General features: G+C 55.0%; 1 protein-coding gene across 21 annotated transcripts; it reads left to right on the top strand.

Annotated features, from left to right (window-relative positions):
• Positions 1 to 288: 288 nt before the first annotated feature.
• On the top strand, positions 289 to 15,467 carry Rnf44 (ring finger protein 44). Of its 21 annotated transcripts, none has more exons than XM_042278506.2 (12): positions 1,098 to 1,706; positions 1,896 to 2,121; positions 10,057 to 10,207; positions 10,396 to 10,585; positions 10,958 to 11,125; positions 11,490 to 11,666; positions 11,755 to 11,916; positions 12,009 to 12,136; positions 12,371 to 12,458; positions 12,540 to 12,661; positions 12,735 to 12,834; positions 12,952 to 15,467. In XM_042278506.2, the coding sequence occupies exons 3-12, from the start codon at positions 10,101 to 10,103 to the stop codon at positions 13,012 to 13,014; spliced, it is 1,305 nt and encodes a 434-aa protein (XP_042134440.1). In that variant the 5' UTR covers positions 1,098 to 1,706; positions 1,896 to 2,121; positions 10,057 to 10,100; the 3' UTR covers positions 13,015 to 15,467. The 21 variants fall into 21 exon arrangements, with proteins under 21 accessions (XP_015851220.1, XP_076429490.1, XP_015851227.1 ...); XM_076573370.1 differs by having other exon boundaries at positions 1,100 to 1,706; positions 11,493 to 11,666; XM_076573378.1 differs by having other exon boundaries at positions 1,103 to 1,706; positions 10,491 to 10,585; positions 11,493 to 11,666.
• The last annotated feature ends 480 nt before the right edge of the window (positions 15,468 to 15,947 follow it).

Genomic DNA, 15,947 nt, shown 5'->3' with positions numbered 1-15,947 from the left:
CGGAGGGGGCGTGTCCAGATTCGTCCTCCCCCGCTCCGCGTTGGTGAGGCCCGACCAGCCCATTGCGCACACCACGCAGGGAGGTCACCGAGGGGGCGTGTCCGGACGCCCCGCCCAGTTCCTCTCCCTAACCGCGATGGTGTGGCCCGACGGGCCCATTGCGTGCAAGTGAGGCGGGGCGTGGCAGACAGCTCGGGCGCTTTGCACCTGCGATTCCAGGAAAGAAGCGCGCAGACGCCCCGCCCCTCTACCCCCTGCCCGCGATGGTGCGGCCCGACAAGCCCATCGCGAGCTCTAGGGAGGGGGAGGCACGGAGCAGGGTCCACTGCGGGAGCAGGGGGAGGGCCGCGGCCGGCGGCTTCCGAGCCGCAGCCGGAGCGGGACCGGGCTTCTCTGGGAGCAGCGCCGCCGCCTAGTGGGGGTGGAGCCCAGCGGTGGCCCCAGGTAACTACCGAGCGCGGGCTGCTGTGGACGCGGCGGGAGGTGCGGGCGCTTCGGTGAGGCCTCGCCGGCCCCAGTCGTCGCTGCGGCCGGTCCGCTCGGTCCAAGTGCTGGGGCGCCCGGCTGGACGAGTTTCTGCGAGCTCTGCGCTCGGCTGGTGGAGCTCCAGCGAGGATCCTGTGGCCCCTTGTGGGTCCCTAACATTTCACCCTTCGGCAGCAAGAGTGGCTGGAGGTCCTGGTAACAGCACTAGCCCGGGGCCATCACTGCATTCGTGATGTTCGAACCCCGAGGGATCGATAGTCGGTTTGCATCTTGCCCAGTAGAAAAGCGTTTCCTGTGGGCGCCCCACTAGGCTTGAGTGGAGTTGGTGCTGGGGCCCAGGGAGGAAACAAATTGGTGGGTGGGTGGACGAAACTGCACTCCTGTAGCCCCGAGTTTTCATCTCAGTGGTGTAATGCTCTCCTATCCTACTGCAGACTGAGCGATTGCAGTGGTGAGGTGCATGCAGTGTAGGGAGGGGTGAATGAGAAAAAAGCCCCCCAGCATACACCCAAGGCTCACACATCCCACTGCAGACATAACCAGGGAGTCACACCGCCAGTTGCATATCCATTGAGAGCCACCTAGGGAGGTAAGTACTGGTACTCTCCTGCAATGTTAACCTCTGGACAAATAGCCTCAGGGAGGTTAGGGAAGCCCTCAAGGTCACAGAGCCCCTGGGAGCCAAGCAGCCTGCCTTAGTGTAGTCCTGTCTTAGTTACAGTCAGCAGGTGAACAGTGCCTCAGTTATTAGTGTTGTCATTGACCCCATTTTACAGATGAGAGCCTAAGATGAAGACAGCTCACCCAGTGTCAGAGCTGGACCCAGAGTGATGCTCTCAGGAGCACAAGACCCAGAACAATCTACACGGACCCACACTCTGCTCCTTGCCCATCTGCACAAATGATCAGTTATTTGGAGAGGCAAAGCTGGGATTCATCCTTGCCCAAAGCAGATGTAGAACAGGGCCTGTCCACTCTCTGCCTGGTGTACGAGGCTCTGGGCTCTAGTCTGATGCTTGGTGGTATTTTGAGAAGTCCGAGTCCCAAGCTGGCCAAGGTGTACTGTGTCCCAAGGTCCTAATTGCATGTTTCCTTAGTTCTGGGAAGGTTGTTGTGTCCTGCCTCGATGGAGGAAGATTTGAGGGGCCAAGGAAGAAAGGAATGGAATACTTCCTCACTCAGGAGAAGGGAGGCAGCCCATCTTCAGGCTCTGATAATAGGTGGGAACCCTGACTTAGGAAAGAGTGCTGGCACCTTCTTCCTGCTGCTGCTGGCCAGAGCTCTGCTCATGTGCAGAAGAGGCCAGAGGAAGAAGCTGGAACACAGCAGAAGGTGCTCTCCAGCTCTCATCTGCCACCTCAAGCCACCTGCTAGGTCCTGAGCCTCTCTGTGGTCTTCTTTTGCCCCAGGAACATCTATGCTTTGGATCATTTCGAAGTCTCGGGGATGTGTAAGGGCCATCTTTCACCTCAATTGCCTCTTCTGTGAAGTGGAGTGAACACTGGCATCTAGCTCTTAGCTCACTGGGAGACAGTCAGGGTGAGCCACCTGAGGACTGGATTCAGAGCCTTTCAGCGCTTATTGGAACCAAGGCAGCTTTCTGCAACCCACTGGGCCACCCTTCTGGGTTCTGTGGTGAGGGCCGTTACTTCCTCTCTCTGAGTAAACAGTACCTGACTGCTGGGGATAGGCTGTCATAAAAGGCACACAATAGGTATGAGGGCCACACCCCACAGGGGATGAGCTGCGATGAGGAAGAGGCACAGAGGGATCCCAAAGGTTTTGAAGAATAGTCCAGATTGCTGGCTTCTGTTGAAAACTTAGGACACTTGGTAGAATTCTCTCTTCTGCTCATGCAGTTTTGCATGTGGCCAGGAAAGATCTTCAGGTTTGGAGGTATTTGGGGCATCTGTTCCTGGGGAGAGACTGACTGTGGGATTCCAGGGCCAGGCCCCAGACTGAGTAGATCAGCGAGAGGGTCCTGTATGGGAAAGGGTGGGAAAGGGATTTCCTGGCCAAGTAGGGACAACCCAGAGTATCTTTGGGCATTTGGCCCAGTGGGAGCCAGGTCCCAGATGAGTCTGGTCCCCGCCAGGAACTGCAAGATGGCCATATGGAGATAGTCCCACCTGCAGCATGGCCATGGTTCTGTTGGGTCCGGGAAGCCAGAACAAACCTGACAGGCTAGGAAAGGCACAAAGACACTGTCTGGCTATGTCTAGAGCTTGACAAAGAATCTGCTGAATGTGGGAAGGTGATGTTGAAGACATTAGGCAGATAAAATGATACATGGGCCAGACTTGAGTTTAAAAACCTCTATCTGGATTGAGAATGGAAGGTGGGTTCTTGTTTCTCTCTGTGTGTGTGTGAGCCCGAGCTGTCTGTTTTGTGAGTGCACATGTGTGCTGATGTGTGAAGGCATGATTTCAACCCAGGTTGTCATTCCGTAGGCACTGTCCATCCTTTGGAAAGTCAGGGTTTGGAGCTAACCAACTAGTCTTGGCTGGCTGGCCAGCAAGCCCCAGGATCCACCTGTCTCCGTGTCTCTTTTTATGTGTTGTGGGGATTGAACTCAGGTCCTCAAACTTGCCTGGCAGGCACTTTAGTGACAGCTTTCTCTGTAAGTCTCTGGGGGGTGGTTTTCTGGGGGAAGAAAGAGGAAATCTGTGCTTGGGCAGGTCACTTCACTGCTGTGGCCCTCCCATCCTCACACGTACATTGAGGCCACATCTGTAGTAAAGGCTGGATTTCGGTGCACTCAAAACGATGAACCCGTGAGTTCGAGGCCAGCCTGGGCTACCAAGTGAGCTCCAGGAAAGGCACAAAGCTACGCAGAGAAACCCTGTCTCGAAAAACCAAAAAAAAAAAAAAAAAGAAAGAAATTGTTTAAGCCGGGCGGTGGTGGCGCACGCCTTTAATCCCAGCACTCGGGAGGCAGAGGCAGGCGGATCTCTGTGAGTTCGAGGCCAGCCTGGGCTACCAAGTGAGTTCCAGGAAAGGCGCAAAGCTACACAGAGAAACCCTGTCTCAAAAAAAAAAAAAAAAAAAAACGATGAACCCCTTCAGCCAGGAGGGGATTTTGAGTGAGACAGTGACTGTGACAGAGTTTTATGGATTAGTGGCACAAAGTGAAGGTCAGGGTCAGCTCCTTCCCCTGTAAGAGAGGAGTGGGAATGGAGCCTTGAAGAGCAGGAAGGAGGAATTGAAAGAGAAGGTGCCTCCAACGAGGAGGGCCAGGCGCAGCTGGCCAGAGGACACCATTGTGGTGCAGGAAGGGCTTAGAATATGTGAGCCCGAAGATTGATATGGCGAGCTTCCTGAGTGCACCTCCAAGGCCAGTGCACGCTCGGTGGCAGTGGGGAGCCACCGCAGGCTCCTCCTGTAGAAGTGGGCAAGGGTTCGGATGTAGGTATCTTGAACATGGGCAGGATTTTCTAGTTGCTTGTGATTAATAGAGACAAGGAAGAATTGATAAGGAGCAAACAAAGATCATTGGGCATGTCCACATCTAAGTTCACACACATTTGTAGAGTGGAATTCCAAGTTACATCTATACCACTGCATCATTAACTTGATTTCTTGTTGCTTAGAGATCTACAAATTGCCCCCAGGTACCATCTTGTTATCTTGTTACTGGCTGTACATCCATAGTGCAATTAGTTGGTCTAAAGGACATTCTGAGCCAAAAATTGTTCCCCCAGTTTCCTTCTGGATTCTTTCCATTGGCTACCTTTCCTGAGGACACATTTTCATTCTAAGAGAATGAAAGTTTTAATGCCTTAAGATCAGATTTATAGCCAGGCAGTGGTGGCACACGCCTTTAATGCCAGCACTCGGGAGGCAGAGCCAGGCAGATCTCTGTGAGTTCGAGGCCAACCTGGGCTACCAAGTGAGTTCCAGGAATGGCGCAAAGCTACACTGAGAAACCCTGTCTCGAAAAACCAAAAAAAAAAAAAAAAAAAGATCGGGTGTATAAAGTACTGGAGCGGTAGCTCAGCAGTTAAGAGCACTTGCTGCCCTCCCAGAGGACCAGGGTTCAATTCCCAGCATCTACATCAGTTGACTCACAACTACCTGTAACTACAGTTCCAAGGGGCACAACATCTCTTCTGGACTCTACAGGCAGTGAGTGCACAGGATGCACAAACTCAGACATACACTCACACATACACATGAAATCTTTTAAAAATAGACCTAAGAGCCAGGCAGTGGTGGCGCACACCTTTAATCCAGCACTGGGGAGGCAGAGGCAGGAGGATCTCTGTGAGTTCAAGGCCAGTCTGGGCTACAGAGTGAGTTCCAGGAAAGGCTCCAAAACTATACAGAGAAACCGTGTCCCCACCCCCCCATAAAAGGCCAGGCGGCCGTGGCGCACACCTTTAGTCCTTAGCACTCAGGGGGCAGAGCCAGGCGGATCTCTGCGAGTTCGAGGTCAGCTTGGTCTACAGAGCGAGATCCAGGACAGGCATCAAAACCTTGTCTTGAAAAACCAAAAAAGTTTAAAAAAAATAGACCTAAGATATATTCTTTTATGGTTTTCAGCAGGTTGTACTGTCTAGAATTTGTTTGTTTTGTATTTTGAGACAGGATTTCTCTATGTAGTCCTGGCTATCCTGGAATCCAATTCATCGACCAGGCTGGCCTTGAACTCAGAGATCCACTTGCCTCTGCCTCCCAAGTGCTGGGATTAAAGGCATGTGCCACCACCACCCCAACTCTGTCTAGAATCCTTTAAAGCACATATACAGTTATCAAAATTTAAAAATCTAAACCAGAAGTGGTGTATGCTTGTATTCCCGGCACTTGGGAGGTAGAGGCAAGAGGATCAAGAGTTTGAGGGTAGGCTGAGGTATGTATGTAAGACTGTGTCTAAAAACAAATAATAGGAAATTAAAATCTGCCTTCCTGAGCAGGTGCACCTTGATAATTTCTTTATCCTTTCAGAAATACTATGTGCAGATACAATATTCAGTTGAAATTGATAATACTGTTACTTTTTGTTCAGCGAATTGGTTTCTTTTTTCTTTCTTTTTTTTAATATTTGAGAGTATGGGATATATCCACTAAGTACACAGTGTACCGGATCCTGTAGCCTGCCACATAGGTTTAACAAATGTTGCCGTTTTGTTCTGACATCTTGTTCTGGGTTGGTGGGTGTTGGAGGAGTCCAGTTACTACAGACCATCCTAGTAGACATAGTGCTTTAGATAATCCTGATGACCTGTTCATGTAGTCGATGCCCCCCACTTTGTTGGCTCTGCTTCAGCTTGGGTTTACATCTCTGTTCCCTCTCTCGCTTCAGCTGTTAATTGGGTGTGTGACACTTTTGTTGTCTTTTGAAGACAGGGTGTTAAGTGGCCTTGGCTGTCCTGGAACTCGGTATGTAGAACAGGCTGGGCTCGAACTCGCAGAGATCCTCCAGTCCTGTGTGTGTGGTTCTCCTCTCCGGTACTGCTTGCCATACTCCTAGACTCACAGGGGTTGGAAGGCGTAGAAAACTAAAGTGTCTGAAGTGCAGAAACTTCCCTGGGCTTGGTACAGCCAGTTCTTCCGACATCAGCTGAACTAGGGCCTCCCCTTCCACCCCACCCCGCCCCCCTGCCTCGCTGGGGGCGGGGTGGCGAAATGTTTCTGTGACGTCAACGTGCGCAGGACCAATCCCCCTGCCCAGGAGACGTTAAGTCGTTTGCATGGGTCGCCGGTCATTGGTCTCTCGGGCCACCTGGGCTGTCGCCGCTTTTTAAAGGCGCCGCGTAACGGAACAGAAAACAGGAGAGCCGGGAGGCGCGGTGGGCTATGAGGTCATCGCCGGCCTGCAGGGCTTGGGAGTGACGTCACCTCCGGGGAGCGTGCGGGCCGGGGCTGAGGGCGGTCCTCTCACCTCGGCTGCGTGAGAGGCTGCGGTCCCGCGGCCCTTAGCAGGTAACCGTGACATCTTAATGCGCGCCGTGGTCCCACACTCGGGGGTGCCCCGTCCTTCACCGGCCACCCGGCCGTGGGGGGCTTCAAGTGCGGGGTGGGGGCGAGGCGGCTTTTTTAACCTGGCTTTCAAGATGGCGTCCCGCTAGTCACGTGCCGCCCGCAGAGCGCGATTGGCCGGCGCGGCGCCGAGGGGCGGGGCCCGGGGGCGGGGCGGGGCGGGCGCCGGCTCTTGGGCTGCTGTTTGCTTTGAGCGACCTGGCGCGCCCCCGCGAGCCGCCTCCCGCGCTGCGCGTTCCCGCCGCTCCGAATGTTGTGAATCAAACGTGGGGCTGGTTCCATCCGGCCGCCGCGGACAGTTCTTAAAGGGCCAGCCCGCCGGATCGCACAGCTGCGTCCTGCGCCGCCCTTCTCTCGTGTCCGTGCCGGGGAGGCGGAAGACAGAGCAGGCTCGGGAAGGAGCCGGCGCTCCACCGTCCGCACCCCGCATCGCGAACAAAGGAGCCCGCGTGTTGTCGGACGGCTGCCGGTGAGTCGGGCCAGGCCCCTAACTTCGGACCCGCACCCCGGAACTGTGGTTCCCTCGGGGACTCGCTGTGGTTTGCCGGCTTCGTAGGCATAGATCCTGGGCTGCCGGGCTGGGGGCGACGGCGGTGAGGCCCCCGGGCCAGGTGCTGCCTGGGGCTACCTAGGCTCGGCCAGGCCACCCCTCTGCGGAGCTGAGCGCTGCGGTGGAGGGGAAGGAGCCACCCCCTCCCCCTGCCGCCGCCACTTCCTTTGTTGTTGCTTTTGTCTCACGCCGAGCACATGGTCCGGGATCCTCGGTTCTTAAAGTCACAGCGCTCTAGTCCTTGCGCTGCTGCCTGGCCCCGTCCCTCAGTGTTCCTCCGAGTGCCGCACTAAGGAGTAAGAGGGGGTCAACGGAGCCTCTCCTGGGACAGGTGTGCGAGCTTCGGCCCCGTCCCCAGGGAGGGGTGGCTTTGGAAGATTGCTGGAACCCCACTGCCTGCGTCTGGCCTGCTTTAGGGAGGAGCCTGATCCTCGGGGACTTTTGTTTTCTTCCCCCACTAATGTGAACACCCGGTTTCTTGTCTCTGGCTTTTTAGGGGTGCCCTGGGGAGATCTCACCCCCGTTTTAATTTGTTAGAACTGAGGCTTAGCGAAAACTAAAGGAGTTCTTTAACCAAGGTCACCCAGGGAGTCTGAGCTGGCCAAGGTGTGGTGGTCCCACCCTCAGCTCCCCCGACGTCTTAATACAAGTTGGAAAGCTCCTCTTTAGAGTGGGAGCTGGGCGAGCAAGTAGGGAGGGGGGAAGGTTTTCTTCCCGCCTAAGCCTGCTCTTGGTCTTGGAGTCTCACTTTGCTGGTCTGCTACAAGGGAGCATCTTTTTTTGCAAACAGACTCAATGCCAGGGTCAGATCCGTGCTTGCAACACTGTGCTGACACGGTTGTGGACTCACGGGGGCAAGATCGGCCTTAGGGGAGCTTACACAAACTTCTTAGAGAGTCCAGTGAAAGAGGTGTGCAAAGCCGTGTTGCTGGTTGACCTTGAGTGTGTCGCTAATCCAGCTCAGTCTCTTGCACGTCTCCAGGACAGCTACTCACAGATACTGAGAGACTCACCGTGTCCTGTGTGACTCTAGAAGGAGTCTGTGGTTTTTTTCCTTTGACCACTGTTATCATTGAGAGGACTAGGACTTGGGGAGTCTGGGTCTAGGGAACCAGCCAGGACCCATTCTGTTCTCCATGGTCTAGAGCAACTCCTCTTGGGGCTTCAGTGACTGAAATGGGTGTGTCCCCCTTTACCACTTTTGTTCCTAGTAGGAGTTACAGAGTCACCTTTCCCTTCTGGGGTACACAGCTAGAGCAGCATGCTTCTCCGACCTTCAACACTTACTGTACCTCCTGTCTGCCTAGTGTTGGAGTGCAGGATAGCGTGTCTTTATTTTCTAGTAATGGTCGTTCACACTACCTCTGGCGTTCACTCTAAGGACTGATTCTTCTGTTAGCTTTAGAGTGGCCATTGATGGTTCCCTGGGAGATCATTCTTAGGTTGTTCCCATTTTTACAGAGGAGGGGTCTGAGGTTCAGGGACCGGAAGCCACAGACCTAAGACCCTGGCAAGAATTTGGGGGTGTTGTTTGTTAGGGGTGATGCTGTTCCCTTTGGCACCATCACCCACTAAATGTCCTCTGTCTGCTGGTTTGGGGTGGGCCAAGCATCTTGTTTCAGGCCCTTGTTTGTAGCTAGGTGGAATCCGGAAGTGAGGAGCTGTGTGTCAGGGTATCTGTAGTTGGCCCAGCCAGGGCTCACAAAGCCAGTCACCAGTGATAGCCAGGTGCAGAGAGTGGACAGGGTCTGGGGAAAGGAGAACAAGTGCTCCCCCCCCCTTCCAGCCTTCCTTGGAGACTGGGATTTGTGGGGAGTAATTTATAGTCTCCCCGTCTTTCCTCACTGGCAACAGCCTGTCATCACTGCCACACTGTGTGCTTTACACACACCTCTGATGAGCTTTCTTCAGTGAATCCCACCCTTGTTGAGTACCAGGCTTGTGGCCTTGGCCAGGCACCCCTTGGGTAACGTGGAGAGGGCATTCTGTGCAGCCTCGGAGCGTCTTGGGTAACGGAAATGGTTCTGATGTTAGCTGGAATGACTGGGGGGCTTCACTGGCCTTCCCCCCTTGCTGGGTTAGCAGTAGCAACATTCGGAGCTGGACATGAGGCACACACAGGTTTGTTGGTTGAGAAAGAGTACTAAGGCCTCCTTACGGCAGTGATGGCAGAGACTCTTCAGTGTCTCGGGGCCCGATGGGGTTTCAGAGTGGCCTTTCCAGGACTCCATCCTGACTCTGGGCTGGTAGATGAAAGCACCCTCCTCACTTTAACCCTAAAGAGGAGACCTGCCCTGATCCATTCCTGCCCATCTTCCTCTCAGATTCATCCTTTTTCAAAGAGCTCTGTTTCCCACATTGGGGTCTACATAGGATGGGGTCCCAGAGCAAAGACACTGATGCATGCCAGGCCCAGCATGCTACCAGTGGCAGGCTTCTTTCCTAGGCCCTGTGAAGCCTTGAGGTGGCCTTCACTGCAACAGCAGGATGTGTAGATGGGCTTGAAGTTGCCCTATTTCCTGGCTGCAACACATATGTGGGACCTAGAGGGCGAGTCTCTTCTGCCCAGCCTACTAACACCTTCCCTTAATTAATGGGTGGCGTCACAGCTGAGTGTGCACCAAGGTGAAGGGCTAGGGAGAGAGAAGGGTGTCTGACCTTAGACCAAAAGTTTCCAAGGGTGGAAAGGGGTCAGACCATCTCACCTAGCCCTTGAGAGTGAGCCCCAGGCCTTTTTGAAGTTCCTCTTTCCAGCTACATAAAAGGGGAACCTGGAGCTCCCAAGAGCCCCATCTGCCTAGAGGCCAAGCTGTTGCCAGGGGTGAGGCAAAGGAAGCTTCCTCCGCCTGAGCCTCGCTGGAGCCAGCTGGCCCTTCAGCACACTGCTCTGGTCTCTGAATTCACGGTGTCCTAACATTTGATCCCACTTCACAGAGCAGACGGCTCAGTCTAGTCTGTTAACACTGGACCCCAGCTCCAGAGGAGGACCTACCTCTCTGGGTTTTTCTATCCCTCTATGTCTTTCTCTACTTGCCTCCTAGGGTTGTGAGCCCCGGCCCAGCCCCTCCACCTCTGTGCTCCCCTGATGAGACCATGGACTCTGGCAGTGACTAAGTGGCCACCCTCCGCCCCTGTGCGTCGCTGGCAATTCTCTACGAGACCTAGCAGCAGTCCGGGCCAGCTCTGGGGAAGGTAGGAAGAAGTCTATCCCTAATTCAAGGGTAGCCATCTTGGCTGGGTTCAGGGACAGAGGAGTGGGTCCCAGGGCCCTGAGCTGTCGACCTTGGCTTCCTGGTGTGGGTTATGACCCTGGCTCCCCTCCCTGCATTATAAATGAGTGGTGCTCCTCTATCCTATTGGGGCTCCTCCGTGTGGTACAGCCTTGGCCACGAGGGGCCCCTGGCCAGCCCACCTGCCCAGGATGAGCACTTCCCCTCCCAGCAGCTGCTGCCCCCGCCATCCCACCTCTCTGTAGAGGAGCACCAGGCCTCAGCTCCTGCCGGCAGGAGCCCACGAATGCTGCACCCAGCCACCCAGCAGAGCCCGTTCATGGTTGATCTCCACGAACAGGTAGGTAGGACAGCTCTTAGCCCACCCTGCCCCCCAGCCTCTGTCAAATGGGTCTAAGAAGCAGAGGCAGCAGAGCTGATTCTCTCTTGCTGTACTTAGCATGTTCGTCCCATGATACGGGTAAAGGGGAGGGTCTTCTCTGGGGTGCCTGCTCTCAAGGATTCACTAGGATGCCGGTTCTGCCCAACAGGACTTTTTTGTATTTTGAGACAGGGTCTCACGATGTAACCCTGGCTGACCTGGAACTTCCTGTGTAGACCAGGCTGGCTTCATGTCCCAGAGGCCTTCCTGGCCTCCCACAGGACTCTTTCTCTGAAGATTGCTCTTATAGCCAGGCTTCCTCTCTAGAGTTCCCTGGTGCTCTCTCCACAGGCGCACCAGGGACCTGTCCCTCTGTCCTACACAGTCACCACAGTGACCACCCAAGGCTTCCCCTTGCCTACAAGCCAACACATCCCTGGCTGCAGTGCCCAGCAGCTCCCAGCATGCTCCGTGATGTTCAGTGGGCAGCACTACCCACTGTGCTGCCTCCCACCCCCGGTGAGTGAGCGCTTTCTTCTCCCGCCCATCCCAGCAGCTCTGAGCACAGGCACCCTCGGGAACTGAGCTAAATGCCCGTGCAGGCTGCCAGGGCACTAACTGGGCCCTTTTGGCCAGAGCAGCATGTCTGTGTTCCCTCAGAGGTGTGAGGCAGCCTAAGGGTCAGGGACCTCTCCGTAGCAAAGCTCCTGCCGCATGCAGACATTGGCCGAGGCCCTGCAGCGGAGGCTGTGGGGTGGTGGAGGCTGTGGGGTGGCACCCTACCTTGGCAGCTCCTGGGTTTGTGTGTACGGTGAGAACCTTTAGCTGGGTGCTGTTCCCTGGCCTCGTGGCCCATAGGCTCAGCCTCTTTGCCCTCTCTCAGCAGCTGATCCAGGCGTGTACCATGCAGCAGCTCCCTGTGCCCTATCACACCTACCCCCACCTCATCTCCAGTGACCACTACATTCTTCACCCCCCGCCACCGGCCCCACCGCCCCAACCTGCCCACATGGCACCTCTTGGTCAGTTTGTATCCCTGCAGACCCAGCACCCACGGATGGTGAGTTTGGGGAATTGAGGGGGGTGTGGAGTGGGAAAGGCAGGATGTGGCTGTAAGCGGCTGGCTGACCCGCCCCTTCCTCTTCCAGCCCCTGCAGCGACTGGATAACGATATGGACCTTCGAGGGGACCAGCACCCCATAGGTAGCTTCACTTACTCCACCTCTGCCACTGGCCCGGCCTTGTCACCCTCGGTGCCCCTTCACTACCTGCCCCATGACCCACTGCACCAGGAGCTGTCCTTCGGTGTGGTGAGTGCCAACCCTGTCCCTCTAGCCAGGCGTAGGGCAGTGAGCAGACGGGCCTGCTAGCTCACCTACCGCATCTGTGTCTCTGCCCGCAGCCGTATCCCCACATGATGCCACGAAGACTGAGCACACAGAGATACCGTCTACAGCAGCCGCTGCCGCCACCGCCACCACCACCACCGCCGCCGCCATCTTATTACCCAAGCTTCCTACCCTACTTCCTGTAAGTGCCATGCCAGCATAGAGCCATTAGGCCTTGTTTTCTAGGGCCCTCCCCAGCTCTGGTAGCCCACACCACACATAGCAGTTGTCCTTGCCTTTCTTTGGTGGGCTTGAACCAACACCGGGATCCCCATGTGAGCCATGCAGAGCTCTGAGCTTTGTTTGCAGACGGGGTGTGTGGGGGTGCTTTGTACCATCTCCCTCTGCTGACCTGCACTCTGGGGCTCCTCTCCAGTTCAATGCTGCCAATGTCACCGACCACCATGGGCCCCACCATCAGCCTGGATCTGGATGTGGATGACGTGGAGATGGAGAACTATGAGGTCTGTGGTGCCTGTGCTGGGAGGTGGCGTTTGGGAGACCTCCAGCTGGAGGTGCTGCTGACCTCCCTTGCCCGGCTCTAGGCCCTCCTGAACCTGGCTGAGCGGCTGGGAGATGCCAAGCCCCGAGGCCTCACCAAAGCAGACATAGAGCAGCTGCCGTCCTACCGCTTTAACCCTGACAGCCATCAGTCGGAGCAGACCCTGTGAGTGTCCTCCCCAGACCCCCGGGAGGGGCCTCTGCTGTCGGGGTGGGGGTGACACTGTGCTCCTCTTCAGGTGTGTGGTCTGCTTCAGTGACTTTGAGGTGCGGCAGCTGCTCCGAGTCCTTCCCTGCAACCACGAGTTCCATGCCAAGTGTGTGGACAAGTGGCTGAAGGTAAGGTGGCCTAACTGCAGGCTGTCCCGGTCCGCAGGTGCGGAGTTGACCCCAGTCAGATGGGTGGGGCGGGAGGTCAGGGAAGAGTGAGGGCTCATGCGTGGCTCTTCCCCCCAGGCTAACCGGACCTGTCCCATTTGCCGGGCCGATGCCTCCGAGGTGCCCAGGGAGGCTGAGTGAGGCTCCTTCAGCCACCCACAAGAACCCTGCCCAAAGCTCCGGAGATGGGTGGGGGAGGCAGGGAGTGGCCCGGGGAGAACTGTACGGGAGGGGCCCAGGCCTGTCTCAGCAATTCTCACCTGCAACTCCAGAGCTGGTGCCAGGGTCAGCCCTGGAGAAGCCCCTGCAATAAGCCCCTGCATTTGCCAAGCTCCAAAGACTCCTTCCCCAAACTGCCTGCCTGCCTGCCTGCCCGCCCGCCCTCTCGTCCGTCCGTCCGTCCATCCATCCGCCCACCCACCCACCATGGAGCTGCCTGAGTGTCCCCAGCTCAGTCTGCCTCTTATTTGCCCTTGGGTCCTTCTTCCTGCTGGCTCTGGGAGGCAGGAGTCCATTCCCCAAGTGTGGTGGCTGGTGTGATTCCCCACCCCCCAAAATGGGCAAAGGAGTAGCCACCGGGGTCACCTGGTCTCTTGTACCGAAGTGAAGTATTCCCTGCACAGGTGGTACTACCACGTCTGTGGGCAGAGAGCAGCCAGAGACCATTTCCTGAGTCCCAGCTCTGAGTCCTGTTTGATTCCAGACGGACTTAGGCGTCGGCTCTTCCTCCACTGCTGTGCAGTGTGGGTCTGACTCCTCGGGACCCTCACCCCAGGCACAGCGTTCCAGCCCACCCCCAGGCTGGAAGGTGTAGCCCAGCCAGGCTCTTGGAGCAGTGGGATGGGGGCTCCAAGCCTGACACATTTGGTTCTGCAGGAGCCAAGCCACGATCTGGGCATGTCCTTGTGTTTGTGGTGGCTGCCCCTCCACCAGTGACAATGTCAGACCAGTGCTCGATCTTCTCCCCTCTGTCGTTTTGCATGAATGTGAGGAACAGCAGTTTTTGTTTATTCATTTGGCCCAAAAATTGCGTGGAGGGGGTGTGGATATTTAGAGGTGTTTGGAGGGTTTTTTGTTTTGTTTTGTTTGGGTTTTTTTTGTTTTGTTTTTGTTTTTTTGGGGGGGTCTTATTTTTGTTTTGTTTTTTGGTTGGTTGGTTGATTTTGGGGGTTTTGTTTTGTTTTTTTGTTTTAATTTTTCTTCTTTGGTTTAAAGGAGTAGGGTGAGGGCATAGGGACCAACCGGGACCAAACGCCCAGGGGGCAGAGAAAGGTCAGGTTGTGCCGCACCAGGCCTCCAAATGACTGTGCGGCTAGAGTCACAGGGCAGGCTTGGGGGTCTGTGCTCAGCTGATAACTGCCACGCACTGTACTGCACATGTCCCTAGAGCCTACCGGGACCATTTGCTTTCAGGGCATTCCTCCAGCCAGGGGCTGTCGCCCACCTGCCTGGTTGAGTCTCCTCCTAGGAATCCCTTGAGGACAGAGATCGGGGAGGGCGTGAACCTCCGCCTGGGGCCTTCCCAGCCTGATCCCTGCCCTCAGGGTCTAGAGGCGGCCCAGCTCCCCACTCTCCTTTCGGGTCCCATTCCTTCCCTGCCCCACCTGGGGTTGCTGCCCTGAGTGAACGAACCGCGTGTGGGGCCGGCACATCCTAGCAGGCCGCCACTGGCGCCTGCTGCCTCAGGGATTGCTCCAACCACCCTCGTTCCCGTGCGGCAGCCCTGGCTCCCTGCCTCCCACCCACAAGAACCCAAAGTCTTACTGTATATAACTCCAGGTGATGTTTCTATATTTATAGCAGTGTTGAAAATCCACGTTTTACACAGAGAACCACCTTATCCAACCCCGTCCCTTCCTCACCCCAACAAAAGGTTTCCAAACCCTTGTGGTTCCTGGGGCAACAGAATTGACTCATGGGTTGTGTCGGCTGCAGTGATGATTCCAACAAGCAGCTACTGGGGGGAATACACCTTTTTTTTTAATCATTTAAGAAAGATTTATCAAACAATTACTTCGGATGTTTGTGATTTGCCGACCTTGCTGTAGATGCCATGTTACCAATGATTTCCTGTGGTGGGGGCTTGGCATTGTTTACTCTTTATTTACCAACTTCTGGCCTAGGCATGACAGTGGGCACCTTCCCCCAGCATTGCTGGGCCCAGCGCCTGTGTTCTGTTAGAAAGGTTTTTATATATATATATGCCTATATATATATAATTACACACATATATATAAACACATGTGATTTGGGGGCCCTGTTCCTTGCACATCTTACAGTTACCTCATTTTTCCCATGTATGTATTTGAAAAAAATGCTAATATATAGAGAAAATGGTTCTTAAAGCTTAAATGTGTGGTTTTCTCCATCCCATTGGACTCACATTGGTTTGTAGCATTTAACATAACTAGTATGTTGTATTATATATGTGTATACGGATTGAAATTTTTAACAGATTTGTACTTTTTTTAAAATGAAAGTTGCTAGTTCTGCTTGACCAAGTAGTGCAATCATTATTTTTTTTAATATTGTTGCTGATTTCAGAGGGATATTCACTAATAAATGTATGATGTATACAAGTGCTGCCCAAGCCACCTCTGGCTGCTCGTGCGTTCTTCCCATGAGAAGTGAAAACTGGGGAGTGCCTGGGGGGCTGCTGCTGCAGCCAGTCACAGAAGACATGGTTCCCTGCTCTGGAACCACGAAGTCAGTCAACACGGACCAGAAACAACTGTCTCACGGGAAATTCGATTCTATTGGCAATTTACAAGAGTCCATCTAACTAGTGTGAGGAGAGATATCTTTAGTGGTCCTGACTTCTAAGAGACTCGTGTAGCCCATGCTAGCCCCAGATGGCTGTGTAGAATGAACTTGAACCCCCTGCTCCCATCTCCCAAGTGCTTGGTGTTTTTGAGACAGTCTTGCTGTCTGACCCAGGGCGGGCTCAGTTTGTGACAGTTCTGCCTCAGCCGCCCCAGATGCTGGGATTATAGTTGTGTCGCCACACAGGCCCTGACGTTGAGATTCTGAGGTAGTGGCATGTAGTTTAGTGGCACCCTGGCATGTGCCAAGCT

This window comes from Peromyscus maniculatus, chromosome 5, assembly GCF_049852395.1.
Source record: "Peromyscus maniculatus bairdii isolate BWxNUB_F1_BW_parent chromosome 5, HU_Pman_BW_mat_3.1, whole genome shotgun sequence".
In the NCBI taxonomy this organism is placed as follows: Eukaryota; Metazoa; Chordata; class Mammalia; order Rodentia; family Cricetidae; genus Peromyscus; species Peromyscus maniculatus.
The sequence above is the reverse complement of the archived record's forward strand: the minus strand, read 5'-3'. Positions and strand labels throughout refer to the sequence as shown.

What these genes read in the sequence shown, in the direction of transcription:
- Rnf44 (XM_015995734.3), top strand. Translation starts at nt 10,101, where the DNA reads ATGAGACCATGGACTCTGGCAGTGACTAAGTGGCCACCCTCCGCCCCT. An exon ending in TGTGCTGCCTCCCACCCCCG is followed by an intron (nt 11,126 to 11,489) that starts GTGAGTGAGCGC and finishes GCCCTCTCTCAG; the next exon opens with CAGCTGATCCAGGCGTGTAC. An exon ending in AGGAGCTGTCCTTCGGTGTG is followed by an intron (nt 11,917 to 12,008) that starts GTGAGTGCCAAC and finishes CTCTGCCCGCAG; the next exon opens with CCGTATCCCCACATGATGCC.